Raw genomic sequence first — 20,392 nt, 5'->3', positions numbered from 1 at the left:
AGCCTAAAGGAGCATTAGTGCTCATCTCAAAACCACAAAAATGAAGAGGAACTCGCTTTTTAGATCTTCATCGATCCAAAAACCAATTAATACTGGCCGGACTTTGCACACCACACATTATGTTCAGTTCAGCCCATTGAGGTCCCATTGGTGTCATAGAATTCCGATTTAGATATTTCAATCAGCTGAACAGCCTCCTCAGAGCATTTCAGCAAAATGTTGCCAGCTATCTTGACGGTAGCAATGGGGGCTTACACTCCCATTTTCAAGCTGCTATCACCCTGTTTCCGCCACAAGGGAGCCCTGAATATTCAGCCCTTAGTGTGGGAAAGAGAGAGATTTACTCGTAACAGTAGAAGAAAAGGAAGTATCGGTGTATCCAGAATGGGGACCTATATTCACCAGAGTCCCAAAAGATGATGTGGCCACTTATGGCTTAAGTTGCTTAAAGAACAGTGCCTCAAATAATTTTTCCCTTAGGTGGGCAGTAACCTACTTGCGTGTTAAGGTCAAACAAATTAATCATATTGTCCATCCCCCATTCTTTGAAACAGACAACCATACAGTACAGAATGAGGCCCATTGTGTCTGTGCCAGCTCTTTGAATTAGCTCCACTTTCCTGCTCTTTCCTCACAGCCCTGTAAGTTTTTCCTTATCAAATATATATTCAATTTTATTTTGAAACATCTATTGAATCTGCTTCCACCACCTTTTAGATTCTAGATCATAACAACTTGCTGTGTAAAAAAATTCTCTGCTTCTCCGCATGGTTCTTTTGCCAATTATCTTAAATCTGTGTCCTCTTTTACCAACCCTCCTGTCAATGGAAACAGTTACTCCCCATTTACTCTATTAAAACTTGGCATAGTTTTGAATCAGTCACCTAAATCTGAAAGATCATCATAAATTTACAGTTTGCATTCCAAACAATAGTTGACAGTTAAACATTTTAGAGCTTCATTGATGAAGTTCAGTTTCCTCGAATACTCATATTATTAGCTCCCATTGATTTCTGTAGCTCTTCATAAAGTGCTGTTATATTATCACAAGTACAGAACTCATTTAGCATCATAAAGAGAGAAATTCATAAGGAAAAATGTTGTATGTTGTTCATTTAAAATGTCAATAAACATTATGAAACAAGACTGTAAATTTTTTAATAACTAGAAGTTCTAAGAATTCTTGGGGTTATCTGAGAACTAGCAAACGTCATTAGTCACATGACAAGAAAATCAGTCTCTGAGGGTGAATGGTGAAGAAATTTTACAGAATGTCATGAAGAAATCAGCACTTTCTGCTCATTCCGTGGTTTTAATACCTTTGCCTTTGACTCCTGGGAACCATTTAAACATCTTGGTATGAAGTCATTACGAGAAAGAATTCAAAAGAACATTTCCATTTTACACGGGTTGTGAGACTGCGCACACTCTACACGTGCAAGTATGTTGTTTTGATGGCACCATGAATGTTTTATTAGTCAGATTTTTTTGCATTGAATGAAAAGATTTGGCAGAAATACTGGATTTACATAGCATTTGAAACTCCAAAGTATTACGTTATTCTGTGCTGGTGGTATACCCCCTAAAAATACATCTAATACATTTGATCAATCTTGCTGCTTCCAATTAATTTTAGCTATGAGGAGAGACTGGATAGGCTGTGGTTGTTTTCATTGGAACAGAGGAGGCTGAGGGGAGATTTAATTGAGGTGTAGAAAATTATGTGGGGACAGAGATAGACAGAGTGGATAGGAAGAACCTATTTCCCTTAGTTGAGAGGTCAGTAACCAGGGGGCATAAAGTTAAGGTAATTGGCTGATGGATGAGAGGTGAGTTAAGGAGCAATGTTTTCATCCAGAGGGCGGTGGGGGTCTAGAACTCACTGCCTGAAAGGGTGGTAGAAGAAGAAACCCTTACTGCATTTAAAAATATTTGGATATGCACTTGAAATGCCGTAACCCACAGGGTTGCAGACCAAAAGCTGAAAAGTGGGATTAGGCTGGATAGGTCTTTTTTGGCTGGCACAGACATGAGAGGTTGAATGGCCTCCTTCTGTGCCGTAAATATTCTAAATAATTCATTTTAAAATACATGCACACAGAGACACCGTTTCAGCTTTTATATTAATATCTTCTTTACTAAGATGCCATTTACAGTCAATATTTAATACGGGGCTTATCAGCTGTATTAATGAGCTTCCATTTGGTTTCTTGTTTTATGTTGATTGAAGAAAGTAGTTGAATTTTCGGGCCCCACTGAGGTTGGGAATGAAGGCGAACGGGCCCAAAAGTTATGAGGCCAGCTGGCGTGCCCAGCTTCCCAAACCCATTCCCAATGTCAGCCATTTTGGTCAATGTGGGTTTGTGGCACGGTGAGGCCACCAGCCCCCATATGGCAGGCAGGCGATTAGGCTCATAAGGAGCCTTGTTAAGAGTAAGAATTGGAGGCCTTTTGGGATTTTCCAGTCAGCCTCCTGATGAATGCGGGGGAATGTTTAACTGGCTGGAGGCAGGCTCCCAGCAGCAGACCGGGTGCCAGTGCTGCTGGCGGGTCTTGTGGCCCTCCCTGCCTGCCTGGGTGGAGGTGCAGCCAAAGGCTACCCTGTAGAGGGGCTCCCACCCACAGTGGTGGCCTGGCTTTTTTTTTAAATTTAATTTTTTTTTAAAGTGCCTCAGAAGGTACATTCTTGTTGAAGTGCCCTCTCAGTTTCTTACCTTTTACTGCAGCGGGTGCACCTCTGAAGTTGGAAGGTCTCTGACTGGCCCTCCAGCTTCGAGGGCCCACCCACTGTTGTAAATTGGACAGGGAACCTGTCTCCATGCCAATTAAGGGGACACCCCGATCAAAATTCCAGGTCAATGACTGTTTCATTTTGAGAGACTCACCCAGCACATGGCTTTTCAGAGGGTTGACATACACCAGAAATGAAAAGACCTGGACCTGAAATCATGCAATGTAAATAAGTTTGAAAATAAATAGTGTTTGTGCTTGAATCTGAATGTAACGCCTGCGGCTGTCATTTAAAGAAGACTTAAGAACACAGCACAGCACTACAATTTCTGGCGATGAGGTGAAGAAAAGAAAAAAAGAAAAGACAAGGCACAGAAGGATCCAAGGACAGAAAGCAAATGCAGACAAACAAAAGTTGAGAGAAAATATGCACTGGAACCGAGAGAAAACCTGGGCTGGAACAGAAAAAAAACCTTTTGCAGGTACACAAAAGTAAGGAAAATAAATGTGATGCAACCATAAATTAGTTATTAAAAGAGGTGCAAACTGAACACATTAGCCATTTTAAGAATTAAAAAGGTTTACAAGAAAGCAAATGACACAGACAACCCAGGAACTTACAAAAGACTGCAATGAGGATACCAGATGTTATAAAAGAAACAATCAAAATGTGTGCACAACAATTGCCAAGAGGAAGGTTTCACCAGGAAACACACCAAACACAAGGACACAGAGAAAGGTCTGAGGCACATCAAGGAAGACCAAGACAGAGTTTGCAACCACCTCATGTTCAAACATGCAATCATTGCGCTGGTAAATATCTTCACTACAAAACATGTCCTGCAAGAGGAAAGAAGTGTAATGCCTGTGGAAAAATGGGACATTTTGCATGAGTATGCTAATCGAAGCCTGCAGAAGACATTAATAGAGCTGAATGCCAGAAGGAAGATTACATCTTTGCAGCACAAGAGATCTTTGTTGCTTGCAACCACAGGTACTGACGCCTGCCCACATGCGATGTGTTCATAGGCAATTCAACAATCTTTGCAGTAATTAACTCAGGAGCAACAGTCAGCATAATGGATGCCCCGACATTCCACTAATTATAGAGAAAACAGAAACTGCAATTGACCAAGCTGATATCTAATACCTTCTCCTACGGATCAGCTACCCTTTGACCGGTCCTAGGGATGATCCAAGTTACTCTCAAATCCTCCCATGGGTCCACTTGTCAGACGGAGTTCCATGTTGTAGACTTAAGCAAAAGAAATCTGCTAAGTTTTGAAACTGACAGCGAATTGAAGCTAATCACGATCAACGCCGTCAGAGGACAGAACTCCCTGATGAAAGAAGACATCCTGAAGAAATATCTTGTTACAGTCAAGTGGGGTGGGGTCGAAGGGCTTCCTTCTTTTTCTTCTCCTTGTTTGACCACAACAGGTTTAATTCTTTCTTAAATTGGATGTACTGGCCAATTCAGTAGTTGTTTAATTACTTACTTGCTACGATCATAACAAGAACCAATCGGACAGGTTTTCTTGAGTTTAACAAAGAAACTTTATTGTATCTAAACAGAACCAATGAAAATCATAAACTATGTGCCAACTTTCACTCACACACACAATATAGGTTTACACACACACAAACAGGTTACAGAGTGGGGAAAGGTAGATTGGTTGAGTTAGAGTCCATAGTAAAAAGGGTATACAGTCTGTGGGGTTTGGTGATTCTGTGGTTTCGAGGCTTTTAGTTTGATGAGGAGATGCCTGGTTTGATGGATCTCTTGGAGACAGCAATGTGGAGGATTTCCTCCAATGGGTTTTCTGTTTGTAGCTGGAGTATGCAAAGGTGGTCGTCAACAGGCAGAGTTCGAAGCTTGTAAGCTGAAATGGAAAGAGATAGGGACCCCCACTTGGGTCTACACGTGTCAGAGTCCAGAAGCTTCTCCTTTCTGCTGCACAGAAACACAAGCTTAAAACCACAGATGGGGAGGGGCTTGTCACATGACAGTCACTCTGATTCGAACATAGCAGTTAGCAGTATTTCTCCTTGCTAAAAGAAAAAGAACAAGCAATTCCCTTAAACTTCCTGGGTCTTGGTTCTTTCTGGGAAATGAGCAGGCATGTTGTCTCCCTCTTCACAGGCCTTGCAACGTAGGGTACAGTGTCGCAAATTAGGTGGCCATCTTAATCTGCTAGTGAAGTCATAGGAACATAGGAGCAGGAGTAGGCCATTCAGCTCTTCAAACCTGCTCCCCATTCTAGATCATGGCTGATCGTCTACCTCAATGCCATATTCTTGCACTATCCCCATTGTTATGAAAGTGATTCTGTTTTTGTTAAAAATATTTGTAAAGGAATTTATAGTTAAATTGAAGAAATATTGGACCAGTTTTTAAAAAAAAGAGAGCCATCAAGGGGGCACTGAAGGAACTGGATTGGCAACAATGTTACTGGTTGTCACATGCCTGAAGTTAAAGATAGAACAGAAACCCTGGTAACAGGGGCAGAGAAGTGACAAGCATCCCTTGACTGGACAAGCCCAGCAGCAGCAGCACACAACTGGGATGGGCAGAAAACCCACAAGCTTTTTGGTTGTGGCTCAAGGTGTGTTTTACCTTCTGGCGTGAGCGGCTGATAAAGTTAAGTCTATTGAAGAAGTGTAAAAAGGAGATGAGAACCCAGCTCGCTTTCCAGCATTTCTAATGGACCCTGAGAAGTCCTCTGTATCAGTTCATCTCATTTCTTATCTTTGAAGAAAGCCTGCTAAATTACTTTTCAACGCCACCTGAAAAGAACTATTCTAAAAGATCGCAGTGACCTGTCTACATGTATTCATAAGTTAGACTGTTTGCCAGTTTTGGAACAACTTATCTCATCTGCTGTTTTCTTCAAAAACGAGTAAGTAATCTGCCCAAGTTACTTTTGTCTGTATCAGAGCTCCGAATTTATAAAATTCCCTTTTGTTTTTTTTCGGTTAACGGTGCATATGTGTGTGTGTACGTGTGTGTGTGTGCGAGTGTGAAGAGACTAAGGTTAAAAAAAGGGTAACTTTAAAATTTCGATCTGTGTGTTTATGTTTTACTTCATTACTAGTTAAGACTTGTTTTACAATAAATTGATAATTTTGTTGTTCATTAAAGAAACCTGGTTAGTGTATTCTATTCTGGGAAAAATAAAGTATATGACTGACCGTATCGATAAGTGGGGAAATTAAAAATAATATATTGTGACCTGTGGAGAAGTGGGACGAGAATAAACATTGCACTCCTCTTGCCTCAATCCTAACACCATATCCCTTGATGTCATTAGCAACTAGAAATCTATCAATCTGTGTCTTAAACTTACTCAGTGATTGAGCTTCCACCACCCTCTGGGGCAGAGAATTCCAAAGATTCACCACCCTCTGAGTGAAGAAGTTTCACCTCATCTCGGTCCTAAATGGCTTGCCCTTTACTCTTCTATCTTCTTTTTTAAATGTCTTTAAAAAATATATAAATTCAGATCTCCAGTCAGTTCCAACTATAATTCAACAAAGCAAGTTGGCGTGACAATCCACAACTATTCAAAGGCATCACCAAGGTGAAAAACAAGAAAATCAAGCTCTATGTAGGTAAGTCAGTCCAACCTGAACAACAGAACCACAGGAGAATTCCATTCCACATCAGAAAAGACGTAGAGAAAGAATTGGACAGACTGGAGATGTTGGACAGACTGGAGATGTTGGACATCATTGAAAAGACAGAAGGAGCAATACCATGGATCAGCCCAATTGTTGTAGTCCCCAAACCACAGGACAAGTACAAATTTGCATGGACATCAGACAGGCCAACAAAGTGATACAACGAGAAAGGCACCCAATGCCGATGCTAGATGAGATAACTGAAGACATGAATGGATCAACAATCTTCAATGCCCTAGACTTGAGCACTGGATATCACCAATTTGAGTTAGACAAATCCAGTCGATGCATAACTACCTTCAGCACCTGCATTGGATTAAGAAGGTACAAGTGTTTAATGCTTGGAGCAAAAGCAGCCTCTGAAATTTTCCGATCGGCAGCAGCAGAACTACTTACAGGTCTGAATGGAGTCAAAAATGTCTCAGATGACATTATGTATACGGGAGAACATAAGCAGGACATGACAAGAACTTACAAGCAGTGTTGGATCGACTTCAAGTGCACAATTTTTAAAATAAAGCCAAGTGCATTTTTTCAGCCACAGAACTGAAATTCCATGGGCACATAATTAACGACAAAGGACGAACTCCAGATTCTAAGGAGGCGGAGTCAACCTTGAACGCAGACCCTCCCGCGAATGCAAAACAAGTCAAATCTCTCCTAGGATTAGCATCGTAAATCTCGAGATTTATTCAAGAGTACACCACCATCACAGCCCCACTTCAAAGCTCACTCCACAAGATGTCAATTGGAAGTAGGACAAGGCAGAAGCGCAGGCATTTCATAACTTAAAGAAAGCTCTGACAAACACACAAACAATGCTTATTTCGATCCCAGAAGACACACTGAGTTGATAGTAGATGCCAGTCCAGTTGGTCTTGGAGCCATGCGTTGCCAAGACAACAAACCAATATCAAATGCAAGCAGATCATTGATGGACACAGAAACTTTAAATTTAAAAGAAGTGGGTAACGTAGTGTAGTGGTGACTTCACCTTTAAGAAACTGTACCTTTAAGAGATCAGGCCACTGATGCAACTGATGACATCATCAGACATATATAAGCAGGGGACACCATTTTGAGCGACTCACTCAGCACACAGCTTTACAGAGGGCAGAGACACACCAGCAAGGAAAAGACCTAGACCTGAAATCATGCAATGTAAATAAGTAAGACGATAAATAGTGTTTATTTTGTTTCCGAATATAAAGCCTGCAGTTGTCATTTTAAAAAAAGACATAGCACAACACTACAACTCCAACCAGTGGAGAGTATTCCCCTGATTCCTCTTGATTTCAATTTTGCGAGGGCTCTTTGATGCCACTTTCGGTCAAATGCTGCCTTGATGTCAAGGGCAGTCACTCTCACCTCACCTCTGGAATTCAGCTCTTTTGTCCATGTTTGAACCAAGGCTGTAGTGATGTCTGGAGCCAAGTGGTCCTGGCGGAACCCAAACTGAGGACTGGTGAGCAGGTTATTGCTGAGGAAGTGCCGCTTGATAGCACTATCAATGACACCTTCCATCACTTGATTGAGAGTGGACTGTTGGGGCGATGTAGTGTCGGAAGAAGTTCAAAGACCTTGTTCAAGTGACTGAGGTTAGTGAATGCATCTTCAAATGCCATATCCTACCAACTGCTCAATTCACCACACCCTATCACTCACTTACCAACAACCTTTAACAATCAGGACTCATACCTAATATCCATATGGTACACCACATCCTCACAGACTTAGCTCTGCTGCAAATAACATACCCACATTTCACAGCTTGCACACACTGCCAGCCTGTTCAACCTGACAGCCACATCAGCCAAACAGATTGCACAATACTTACTCACTCACTAACACACTTCCCTCTCACAAGGTGTGCACAACTGAAGCAGCAGGTCATAACTGGCAGAGGACAGGGGCATTTGCATGTTATCATACAGACCTCCACCTGCCAAGAATGAGGCAAATTAATTTCGTCAGATGAATATCTATTTTAAACTGTTGCTGGAGTGAAGAGATGACTTGTTTGAAGATCACCAGACACTTGGCTGGAAGAACATTTGCATACTAAGAGACAGTGCTTGGAGAGACCAAAGAATTTCTCACTGATTCAATTAACAGAGATTGGGATGGGCAATGGTGATCCACACCTTGTTGGGGTAAGAGGCAGCCCTACGCCACCCCCCCCTACTGAGAGCTTTGAAATCCACAAACGCAGGAGTGGTTACACCAGCTGGTCAAATGACTAACCGGCGGATCCAGGCTTTAGAATGAGACACAGGACAGTTTGAATTCAGACTAGAGTCATAGAGATATACAGCACGGAAACAGCCCCTTCGGCCCATGATGTCCATGCCGGCCATCAAGCACCTATCTATTCTAATCCCACTTTCCAGTACTTGGCCCGTAGCCTTGTATGCTATGGCGTTTCAAGTGCTCATCTAAAAACTTCTTAAATGTTGTGAAGGTTCCTGCCTCTACCACGTCTTCAGGCAGTGTGTTCCAGATTCCAACCACCTTCTGGGTGAAAACATTTTTCCTCAAATCCCCTCTAAACCTCCTGCCCCTTACCTTAAATCTATGCCCCCTGGTTATTGACCCCTCCGCTAAGGGAAAAAATTTCTACCTACCTATCAATGCCCCTCATAATTTTGTATACCTCAATCATGTCGCCCCGCAGCATTCTTTGCTCTAAGGAAATCAACCCTAGCCTTTTCAGTCTCTCTTCATAGCTGAAATGCTCCAGCCCAGGCAACATCCCGGTGAATCTCCTCTGCACCCTCTCCAGTGCAATCACAGCCTTCCTATAGTGTGGTGACCAGAACTGTACACAGTAGTCCAGCTGTGGCCTAACTAGCATTTTATACAGCTCCATCATAAACTAAAATAAAAGCAAAATACTGCGGATGCTGGAAATCTGAAACAAAAACAAGAAATAGATGGGCTGGTAAGATGGGCGGAGCAGTAGCAAATGGAATTTAATACTGAGAAGTGTGAGGTGATGCATTTTGGGAGGACTAACAAGACAAAGGAATATACAATGGATGGTAGGACCCACGGAAGTACAGAAGGTCAGAGGGACCTTGGTGTGCTTGTCCATAGATCACTGAAGGCAGCAGCACAGGTCCCTCCCTCCCAGAACCGTGACAGGGTTCCCCTTGTCCTCACTTTTCATCTCACCAGCCTCCATATCCAAAGGATCATCCTCCGCCATTTTCGCCACCTCCAGCGTGATGCCACTACCAGTCGCGTCTTCCCCTCCCTTCCCCTGTCAGCATTCCGAAGGGATCGTTCCCTCGGCGACACCCTGGTCCACTCCTCCATTACCCCCACCACCTCGTCCCCGTCCCAGGGCACCTGCCCTGCAATCGCAGGAGGTGTAATACCTGCCCATTTACCTCCTCTCTCCTCACTATCCCAGGCCCCAAACACTCCTTTCAGGTGAAGCAGCGATTTACTTGTACTTTTTTCAATGTAGTATACTGTATTCACTGCCCACAGTGTGGTCTCCTCTACACTGGGGAGACCAAGCGCAGACTGGGTGACCGCTTTGCGGAACATCTCCGCTCAGTCCGCAAGCAGGACCCTGAGCTTCCGGTTGCTTGCCATTTCAACACTCCCCCCTGCTCTCATGCTCACATCTCTGTCCTGGGATTGCTGCAGTGTTCCAGTGAACATCAACGCAAGCACGAGGAACAGCATCTCATCTACCGATTAGGCACACTACAGCCTGCCGGACTGAACATTGAGTTCAATAATTTCAGAGCATGACAGCCCCCCATTTTACTTTCATTTTTAGTTATTTTTTCTTCCTGTTTTTTACATTCTTTTTTACATTTTTTACAATCTTTTTTTGCATTTATTTCATTTCATCTTAGTTTGTTCCCAGTTTGCTTACCCACTGTTTTTTTCAGGTTTTTTTTCAGGTTTGCACTTGCTGCTGTTCAATATTCAGTGTATTTACACCTAATCTGTACTAATGCTTTGTCTTTCAACACACCATTAACATATTGTTTGCCTTTGCTCCGTGACCTTTTGGTCAGCTATGTGGCCTGGTCCAATCTGCACCTTCTCCTTTGTTATCTCTTGCCCCACCCCCACCTCACTTGCTTATAATCTGTGACTTTTCTAATATTTGTCAGTTCCGAAGAAGGGTCACTGACCCGAAATGTTAACTCTGCTTCTCTTTCCACAGATGCTGCCAGACCTGCTGAGTGATTCCAGCATTTCTTGTTTTTGTTCCATCATAACCTCCCTGTTGTTATATTCTATGCCTTGGCTGATAAAGGCAAGTATCCCATATGCCTTCATACCACCTTATCGACCTGTGCTGCTGCCTTCAGTGATCTATGGACAAGTACACCAAGGTCCCTCTGACCTTCTGTACTTCCGAGGGTCCTACCATCCATTGTATATTCCTTTGTCTTGTTAGTCCTCCCAAAATGCATCACCTCACACTTCTCAGGATTAAATTCCATTTGCCACTGCTCTGCCCATCTTACCAGCCCATCTATTTCATCCTGTAATCTAAGGCTTTCCTCCTCACTATTTACGACACCACCAATTTTCGTGTCATCTGCGAACTTACTTATCATACCTCCTATATTCACGTCTAAATCATTAATGTACACTACAAACAGCAAGGGTCCCAGCACCGATCCCTGCGGTATACCACTGGTCATAGGCTTCCCCTCGCAAAAACAACCCTCACCCATTACCCTCTGCCTCTTGCCACTAAGCCAATTTTGGATCCAATTTGCCAAAATGCCCTGGATCCCATGGGCTCTTACCTTCTTAACCATGCGGGACCTTATCAAAAGCCTTACTGAAGTCCATGTAGACTACATCAACTGCTTTATCCTCGTCTACACATCTAGTCACCGCCTCGAAAAATTCAATCAAGTTCGTTAGACACGATCTTCCCCTGACAAAGCCATGCTGACTATCCTTGATTAATCCCTGCCTCCCTCAGAATGTTTTCCAATAGTTTCCCAACCACTGATGTTAGACTCACCGGCCTGTAATTACCTGGTTTATCCCTGCTACCCTTCTTGAATAATGGTACCACATTCGCAGTCCTCCAATCCTCTGGTACCTCTCCTGTGGCCAGAGAGCATTTGAAAATTTGTGTCAGAGTGCCTGCTCTCTCCTCCCTTGCCCCACATAACAGCCTGTGATACATCTCATCTGGGCCTGGGGAGTTATCCACTTTTAAGCCCACTAAAACAGCTAATACTTCCTCCCTTTCAATGCTAACATGTTCAAGTATATCACAATCCCCCTCCCTGATCTCTACACCTACATCATCCTTCTCCATAGTGAACACAGATGAAAAGTAATCATTTAAACCTCACCTATGTCCTCTGGCTCCACACTCAGATTTCCACTTTAGTCACTAATGGGCCCCACTCTTTCCATGGTTATCCTCTTGCCCTTAATATACTTATAAAATGCCTTAGGATTTTCCTTTATCTTGCCCGCAAGTGTTTTTTCATGTCCCCTCTTTGCTCTCCTAATTACTTTTTTTAGTACCCCCCTACACTTTCTATACTCTCTAGTGCCTCTGCTGTTTTCAGCGGAACTGGGCCCCAACGAGTAGCAGGACTTACCGGCAGCCAAAGCCTCCACATCAAACTCAAAGGACAGTAAATAGAAACCCATCTATTGCCTCAACCTTTTCCCCTTTATTCTTTTCTACGTGTGTATTTATTGCGTGTGTATTTATTGCGTATGCATGCTAGCATGAACGTGTCGCATATTCGTAGTCGTTAACCGGATTAGTGTTTAAGATTAATAAACTTCTACCTTTCTTGTTTAAATCTAAGGAAACCTGTCTGATTTCTTTGCCTTACAATTGGAGCAGTGAACAAGGATTCACTGAGGGGGAGATAAAAACAATGTTTCTAAAATTAAACCCTGTTATGGTTAAACCAGGCAAAGGCTGAGAGGGAACCCCTATATGCCTTCTCACCTGGTCGTAACAATGTCCTTACTCTCATGGAGGAAATAGTGCTGCCCATTATTGGGATGCCCATGGCCGAAGCCATGGCCAGTGAAGCCGCTGAAATCGTTGAAGATGATGGTATCTTCAAATCTAATCCTTCTTCTGTCTAAACATCCCACACTCTCTTCTGACTAACAAAGCGCAGATGGTGTAAACATGCACCTCTTACCTACAGCCCCCCACTCCCCAAGAAGTGCTACAGGAACAGCAGGAAGACAGTGATGACGAAGCCACAGCACTTGGTTTCACACTTGCAGCCACCAGCTAAGAGGCTCACACTGTGTGTCATTTAGAGGATAGCATTGACGTGGAATCTGCAAGTTGTGAGACACAAGGCACTAGTGTCCTACACAGTTGCAAAGAAGCTTGATGTAAGCTTGCCGAAAAACACCTCATCTTTTGGTCAGGCATTTTACAGCCTTCCTGATCTGAAGCAGGCATGGTGCCCGTTATTTGTAAATGTAAAAGTCCTAGTGTCTACTTTAGGCATGGTTAGAGAATGCCTCGTCTGTACTTAGCCAATCTGGCGAGTTGTGTTCTTCCTGCCTGCCATTTGGTGCCATAGGAGGCTATGTAGCACCTGAACAATACAGCCCAATTTAACCCCCAATGTCTTTAGGCTTTAAATGCCCATAAGGTCATTTTCACAGTTTTAGAAAAATGTTAATTTCATTTGGAAAACTTTATTCTTGACAAATTCACTCTCAGGCATTCAAGAATGAAATAAGGACTTTCAAAAACACTGCAGGTGATTCTATGTCTGGGATTATAAATGCAGGTATAAAATTATTTCCACCTGTCTTTAAAATTTACATAGTCACCCACACAAACACACAATGATTTTCAATCTATTCCGAGAGACTGTTACCACATAAAACGCAGGAACTAAAAATGTCATTTTCCACCCACCTTCCTTAGCTATGTCATAAGCTTTTCTGAGACTTTGGTTTGCCTCTTTGTATTGTTCACTTTCAAGCTGTTCATCTGCTAACAATGTGTAAATCCTCCAGAGATTCGCACAGGCCTGTGCAAAGTGACAGCAGCCATTCTCATCCTGCCACGTCTTCCCCACAGTGAGTTGATGGAATATCTCATAATGTTCAGCAGCTTTATCCAGCTGACCTGTAACACCCAAGTCATTCACAAATGTTAACACAATCGAGTGACTGATTTTAGCTTTCAGAAATGTTTGATTTCTGTGTAATTTAGGTGAGCAAAATACAATTAGAAAATATAGGCTTTAATGCATTACTTCAGTCTTCCTCAAAGATTTATGTTATATCTTGAAGAATTTAGCTGATCTTTTAATAAACCTTTTAAAACTATTTCAAATGTGGTGTTCAGTCTGTACATTTTTCTTTATAAGCATTTTACCAAAGCAATGTGTTGCTTCATATAAAAACAAGAAATGCTGGAACCACTCAGCAGGTCTGGCAGCATCTGTGGAAAGAGAAGCAGAGTTAACGTTTCGGGTCAGTGACCCTTCTTCGGAACTGACAAATATTAAAAATGTCACAGGTTATAAGCAAGTGAGGTGGGGGTGGGGCAAGAGATAACAAAGGAGAAGGTGTAGATTGGACAAGGCCACATAGCTGACCAAAAGGTCATGGAGCAAAGGCAAACAATATGTTAATGTGTTAACAATACTACGTGCTCAAGCCTCTGGACTAGGTTTGAATCCACAACTTTCTGACTGAGCGGTGAGAGTGCAATGATTGAGCCAAGGCTGACACCTGAGAAATACATTTCATTTATCCCATTTTAAATACCGTTATACCAATGTCTTCTTGGAAGTACCTGGTCATAGCTGAAGGAAGTGGAGGTAAAAGATAAATCATCTACTTTTCGATTTGCCCTCACACATTGAAAGGAAGCACCTTGCATCTGTTCTGTGTCACCTTTTGATCAATTAACCAAATATGGAAATATACTTAGTGAGAAGTGATGGGCATAAAGCTACACTCTAAAACTCTGAGATACACTGAGTTTGTAATATGCTAATAACACATTCATTAGAAGTAGAGATTAGACAGATCTGTCATTTTACTTTGGTGGCATATTTTACCTAAATGTGTCGCTGTAATAAACTTGTCAGCCTTCTATTAAAGGTTAATTTCATTTCAAAAATGTTACCATGCTGAGTTTAAAGACATTGGCATTGAAGGAAACTGATCTCCCTTGCAATGTTTGTATTTTTTGGTGCTGTTTGGAAACTGTTTGGCAATGTAATTTTTACAGATTTTTATGAATAAAGTATATTTTGGAAATAAAAAAAATAAAAAAAAACATTGGACCTAAAATTTCAGTCAGGTGAGGAGTGCTCTCTCTCCTTCTGCAATTCTGGTGAGATAGCAATAGAACCTCTAGAGCAAAAGTGTAACAAATTGGGAACAGCCTTCACCCCGCATCTTCTAAGAGCAATCTTTTTGAACAATGGAGGCATCATAATTGCTTTGTATTTGATGGCCTTAAGGTACATTATGATGTCTCTATATCAAAAACTATCAGGACAGTAATTGAATGAAAGCCCTTTCTCTTCCAGAAGGCCATGGGTTTGGTAGGAAAAACCCTGATGTCAACATGGGTACCATGTACAACTTTTTCCATTCAAAGGAACCCTGCCGTTTCGTGAAAGCAGTTGTTCCGTCCAGACAATGCATCCTTTCCACAGGAAAAGTAATGAAGTTGTTATCCACTGCAAAAATGAAAATGATCACTCTTTTGATACAGGTGTGAACTGCAGACTGCATGATGGGGAGATGTCTGTTGGGGTGGTCTGAAAGAATGACATGGCATGATAGCTTATTGCTGTGGTTACTTTCACTTCCAAGAGAAGAGTCATGGCTGTTCCAGATGTTGTGTGCTGATCACTGGCAGCAGATGACAAAACCCTGTGGCAGTCTGTCTTGTGAAACCAAGGAAGCAAAGCAAATACTACACTGCGAAAATGCAAAATTTTCAGTACATCATACAAATCTCAAACTGTACTCAACAATATTCATCATATACAGGTTCAGCAAATACAGTTATATTGAAACATCTATATTAATAAATGCATATATTGAAAGTTACAAACAGCATTTAATATTCATACTGTTGTTATGATTATACTTAGGTATAACAATGTTAATTTACAAAAATAAGCTGGAGTTTGGAGCAGTTTGAATTGATTTAATTACTGTATAAGACTTTCTTTCATTTACAATCTGAATAGCAGTGCAAACAGACATAAAGGGAAATTCTACAAATTAGTCCTCCCTGCAAAGAGCCTTGCACGACGGGAGCATTTGTCATTTGAATGGAAAAAATCAGGAAGGGCATACACCAAACACTGTGCATAAATTCCCAATATGTGCTCCCTTCACATCTACCATATGCTGGTAAAATAAATATATATAAAGGGATTGTCTTTCAAAAAACCTTACTTTATTCATGGGCTGAGCAAAATATGATGGTATGATAATGTCACCATGTCTCCAGTCTCTTGTGATATTACAAATTTATTAATCTGACCTTAAATTTTCATAAAAATATGCAAACTGCATTGAAGAGGTTTCTAGTCTGGCTTCTCTTATGGCTCACTGGGAAAAGGATCCACTCAGTGTGGTGCTGAGCTAAGGGGGTAAATTTCCTCTGGGCTTTTCCTGCTTTGTTGCCATAACTTTGGCAGAGGTTCAACAGAGAAGCTGCTTAAGTGGTCTGCTGAAGTTACAGCAGTGGAACAGGAGAGAAGCCCCGTGCAAATTCACATCCATTGTAATCAAGAAAAACCCTGTTTAAATCTGCAGATTGTGCCGAGTTATCTGATCATAGTTGGGATGACTGTAGGGCACCTATAACTGGCTATTATCCCTGTGTGGGGGAAGAGAGAAAAAAAAAAGCTTGCTGCATCCCCAGCTACTGACTGCCAACTAGTAACCGCTGATGGAAATTGCTCATGTGGAGACATCAGGTTAAGAACAGGATTTTGCTGGACTGTAATATTCACCACAGATATCAAATACATTTTAGGTAGATTATCTGTGGGGTGGTTAGGGAGATGGCCCAAGGAACCCACTGGGATTCCACTGGGTCCCTGGAACTCATTGCTAATTCTGGGATTTCTCGCCAGTGCGTCAGTGGTGACTTACACAAATTAGAACTTAATGATGGGAATGCATCATTTGATATACTTTCCATCGTCAATGCCTTAGCAACACTGGCTGCTGCCTGGCATCCAACATTGCTGAGGTAGTGATGGGGAAATTTAAGGTTGGAAAGTGAAATAGTTTCCTTGTCTAGTGCAATTAAATGCAGGAGAGTAGGAACATTTTCAATGTGCTATGCCACAGCCTTTTCTTTTTTCTTCCTCCACCTGAGACAGGTGATCTGGTAGCCGTGCAAATACATTGGGAGCCCACTAGTAACATTTAAGTGAAGATAAGCCCAGAGGATCCACTCATTGGGACTCATGGGCTTCCCATCTCATCAGAAAATTCAGCCCTCCCTGAGTATCCAGACTCAAACATGAGGAATAGCAACTTTGGTGAAATATTGGAAGGCTGCCTGCACTTGTGGAACTAATTGTTCACCAACAAGAGCTAGCTATCACTGAGAAAAAAGAAAATATAAAATAATAAAAAATGAGAGAAAAGCTTGCACTGCAGTAAGCATTACTGAAATAAAAACAGAAAGTGCTGGAAATGCTCAGCAGGTTTGGCAGCATCTGCAGAGAGAGAAGCAGAGTTAACGTTGCAGGTCTGTAACTCTGTTTCTCTCTCCACAGATGCTGCCAGAGCTGCTGAGCATTTCCAGCACTTTCTGTTTTTATTTCTGATTTCCAGTATCCACAATATTTTGCTTTAATTTTAGTAAATATTACTGTCTTTATAACACAACATTGCTGTGGTATCAAACATGGCAGCTTAACAGTGGTATTTTTCAGGCAGACTGTTCGGAAAAAGCCCATCTGAAAAATCTCTGATAGAAAGAACTTATCCTTTCTTTGATTTGGGGCATTGTTAACACGGGCTATTTCTTATAATAATTTGTATTGAGGAAACTCCGGGGCAGGGGAGGCCAGGAGAATGAAACGCAATGAAACCTGTACAAAATTTGCTTATCTAGCCACGTTTGGCCTGGCAGGGAAGCCACCAATGGCCCCTAGCTCAAGCCTCAGGTAAAAATAGTGTTTGGCCCCTGATTATGTCATTGGAGCCCAAACTTTGTATTTAAAGAGAAACCTTTCCATCTTTGGTCAGCCAGTTCACAGTGGCAAAGTCTCCTGCTTCATTTTAACTGCAGGTGGGGAGGTGCAGGGTTAGGTGGAGGATTAAAATTTCCCTCCTCATATTTTGAGAACATTGGACAAGTATGGCCTTGTAAAATTATTTCAGACGATTTCAATTTTTTTTGAATTTAGTGTAATTTATTAAGGACTTTAGATTGTAGGGGGTAGTGTTTGGAGTAGAACAAGGCCCCTAGCATAATTAGTATTTTTTAATTAAAGGGAGTAACTAAGTAATCTAAAGGTAAGTCATGGCAGAAGAGTTTGCACCCGTGATATGCTCCTCCTGCGCTATGTGGGAAATCAGGGAAGCTTCCAGTGTCCCTGACGACCATGTGTGCAGGAAGTCTATCCATTTGCAGCTACTGGCTACCTGCATTACAGAGCTGGAACTGCGGGTGCAATCACTGTGGAGCATCCGCGATGCTGAGATCGTCGTGGATAGCACGTTTAGCGAGGTGGTCACACAGCAGGCAAATGCTGCAAAGGCAGAAAGGGAATGGGTGACCACCAGGCGGAGTACAGGAAGGCAGGCAGTGCAGGATTCCCCTGTGGACATTCCCCTCTCTAACAGATATACCGCTTTGAATACTGTTGGGGGAGATGGCTCAGGCGAAAACAGCAAGAGCCAAGCTCATGGCATCTTGGGTGGCTCTACTGTACAGGAGGGGAGGAAGAAGAGTGGCAAGGCTATAATGATAGGGAATTCAATCGTAAGGGAAACAGACAGGCATTTTTGCAGCCGCAAAAGAGACTCCAGGATGGTATGTTGCTTCCCTGGTGCAACGGTCAAGGATGCCTCTGAGCGGCTGCAGGTCATTCTGAGGGGGGAGGGTGAGCAGCCAGTTGTGTGGTACTTATCGGTACCAATGACATAGATAAAAAAAGGGATGAGGTCCTACAAGCTGAATATAGGGATTTAGGATGTAAATTAAAAAGTAGGACTTCAAAGGTAGTAACCTCAGGATTACTACCAGTGCCAAGTGCTAGCGAGAGCAGAAATAGCAGGATATATCCGATGAATGGCTGTAGAAATGGTGTAGGGGGGAGGGATTCAGATTCCTGGGACATTGGGAGTGGTTCTGGGGAAGGTGGAACCAGTACAAGCTGGATGGGTTGCATCTGGGCAGAGCCAGGACCAATTTCCTCGGGGGGAGTGGGGTGGGGGGGGAACGGGGGTTGGTATTTGCTATAAAATAAAAGACAGAAAGGGAAGAAACAAAAGTGGAAGGCAGAGAAAACAAAGGCAAGAAACAAATGGGGCCGTAGTGCAAAATAAAGCTAAGATGACTAACAATGTTAAAAAGGCAAGTCGAAAGGCATCGTGTCTTAATTCTTGGAGCATTCGCAATAAGGTAGATGAACAAACAGCGCAAATAGGTAAAAACGGTTATGATTTAGTGGTGATTACGGAGACATGGCTGCAAGGTAACCAAAGATGTGAACTGAACATCCAGGGTATTCAAAGTTTAGGAAGGACAGGCAAAAAGGGAAAGGAGGTGGGGTAGCATTGTTAGTAAAGCAGGAAATCAATGCAATAGTGAAGAACGATATTGGCTCAGAAAATCATGATGTGGAATCTGTATGGGTGGAGCTAAGAAACGCCAAGGGGCAGAAAACGTTGGTGGGGGTTGTCTATAGGCCCCCAAACAGTAGTGGAAATGTAAGGAATGGCATTAAACAGGAAATTAGAGAAGCATGCAATAAGGGTACAACTATAATCATGGGTGACTTTAATCTAAATATAGATTGGTCAAACCAAATTAGCAATAATACTGTGGAGGAGGATTTCCTGCCGTGTGTACGTGATGGTTTTTTCAGACCAATACGTTAAGGAACCAACTAGAGAACAGGATATCCTAGACTGGGTATTACGCAATGAGAAAGGATTAATTAACAATCTTGTTGTGTGGGGTCCCTTGGGGAGGAGCGACCATAACATGATAGAATTCTTCATTAAGATGGAGAGTGAAGTAGTTGAATCCAAAACTGGGGTCCTGAATCTAAATAAAGGAAACAATGAAGGAATGAGGCGCGGGTTGGCCATGCTAGATTGGGGAACTTTACTAAAAAGGTTGATGGTGGATAGGCAATGAATAATATTTAAAGAATGTATGCATGAATTACAACAATTATTCATTCCCGTCTGGCGCAAAAATAAAACCGGAAAGGTGGCTCAACCGTGGCTTACAAAAGAAATTAGGGATAGTATTAGATCCAAAGAGGAGGCATATAAAATTGCCAGAAAAAGCAGCAAGTCTGAGGATTGGGAGCAGTTTAAAATTCAGCAAAGGAGGACAAAGAGGTTGATTAAGCGGGGGAAAATAGAGTATGAGAGTAAACTTGTGGGGAACATAAGAACTGACTGTAAAAGCTTCTATAAATATGTGAAGAGAAAAAGATTAGTGAAGACAAATGCCGGTCCCTTACAGTCAGAAACAGGGGAAATTAAAATGGAGAACAAAGAAGTTGCAGAACAATTAAACACATACTTTGGTTCTGTATTCACAAAGGAGGACACAAATAACCTCCCAGAAATGTTAAGGAACCAAGGGTCTAATGAGAGGGAGGAACTGAAGGAAATCAGTATTAGTAAAAAAATAGTGCTAGGGAAATTAATGGGGTTAAAGGCTGACAAATATCCAGGGCCTGATAATCTACATTCCAGAGTACTGAAGGAAGTGGCCCTGGAAATAGTGGATGCGTTGGTGGTCATC

The 20,392-nt window shown here is 42.2% G+C and overlaps 1 protein-coding gene across 5 annotated transcripts in view; it reads right to left on the bottom strand.

Moving 5' to 3' along the window:
• ttc29 (tetratricopeptide repeat domain 29) overlaps positions 1 to 20,392 on the bottom strand; it is a 541,923-nt gene that overhangs the window by 252,000 nt on the left and 269,531 nt on the right. For all 5 annotated transcript variants that reach the window (XM_068020184.1, XM_068020194.1, XM_068020175.1 and 2 more), the window contains exon 6: positions 13,319 to 13,531. In XM_068020184.1, coding sequence (XP_067876285.1) covers positions 13,319 to 13,531 — 213 coding nt within the window. The remainder of the gene's footprint in view (positions 1 to 13,318; positions 13,532 to 20,392) is intronic.

The sequence above is a fragment of the Heterodontus francisci genome, chromosome 1, assembly GCF_036365525.1.
Source record: "Heterodontus francisci isolate sHetFra1 chromosome 1, sHetFra1.hap1, whole genome shotgun sequence".
Classification (NCBI taxonomy): domain Eukaryota; kingdom Metazoa; phylum Chordata; class Chondrichthyes; order Heterodontiformes; family Heterodontidae; genus Heterodontus; species Heterodontus francisci.
The sequence above is the reverse complement of the archived record's forward strand: the minus strand, read 5'-3'. Positions and strand labels throughout refer to the sequence as shown.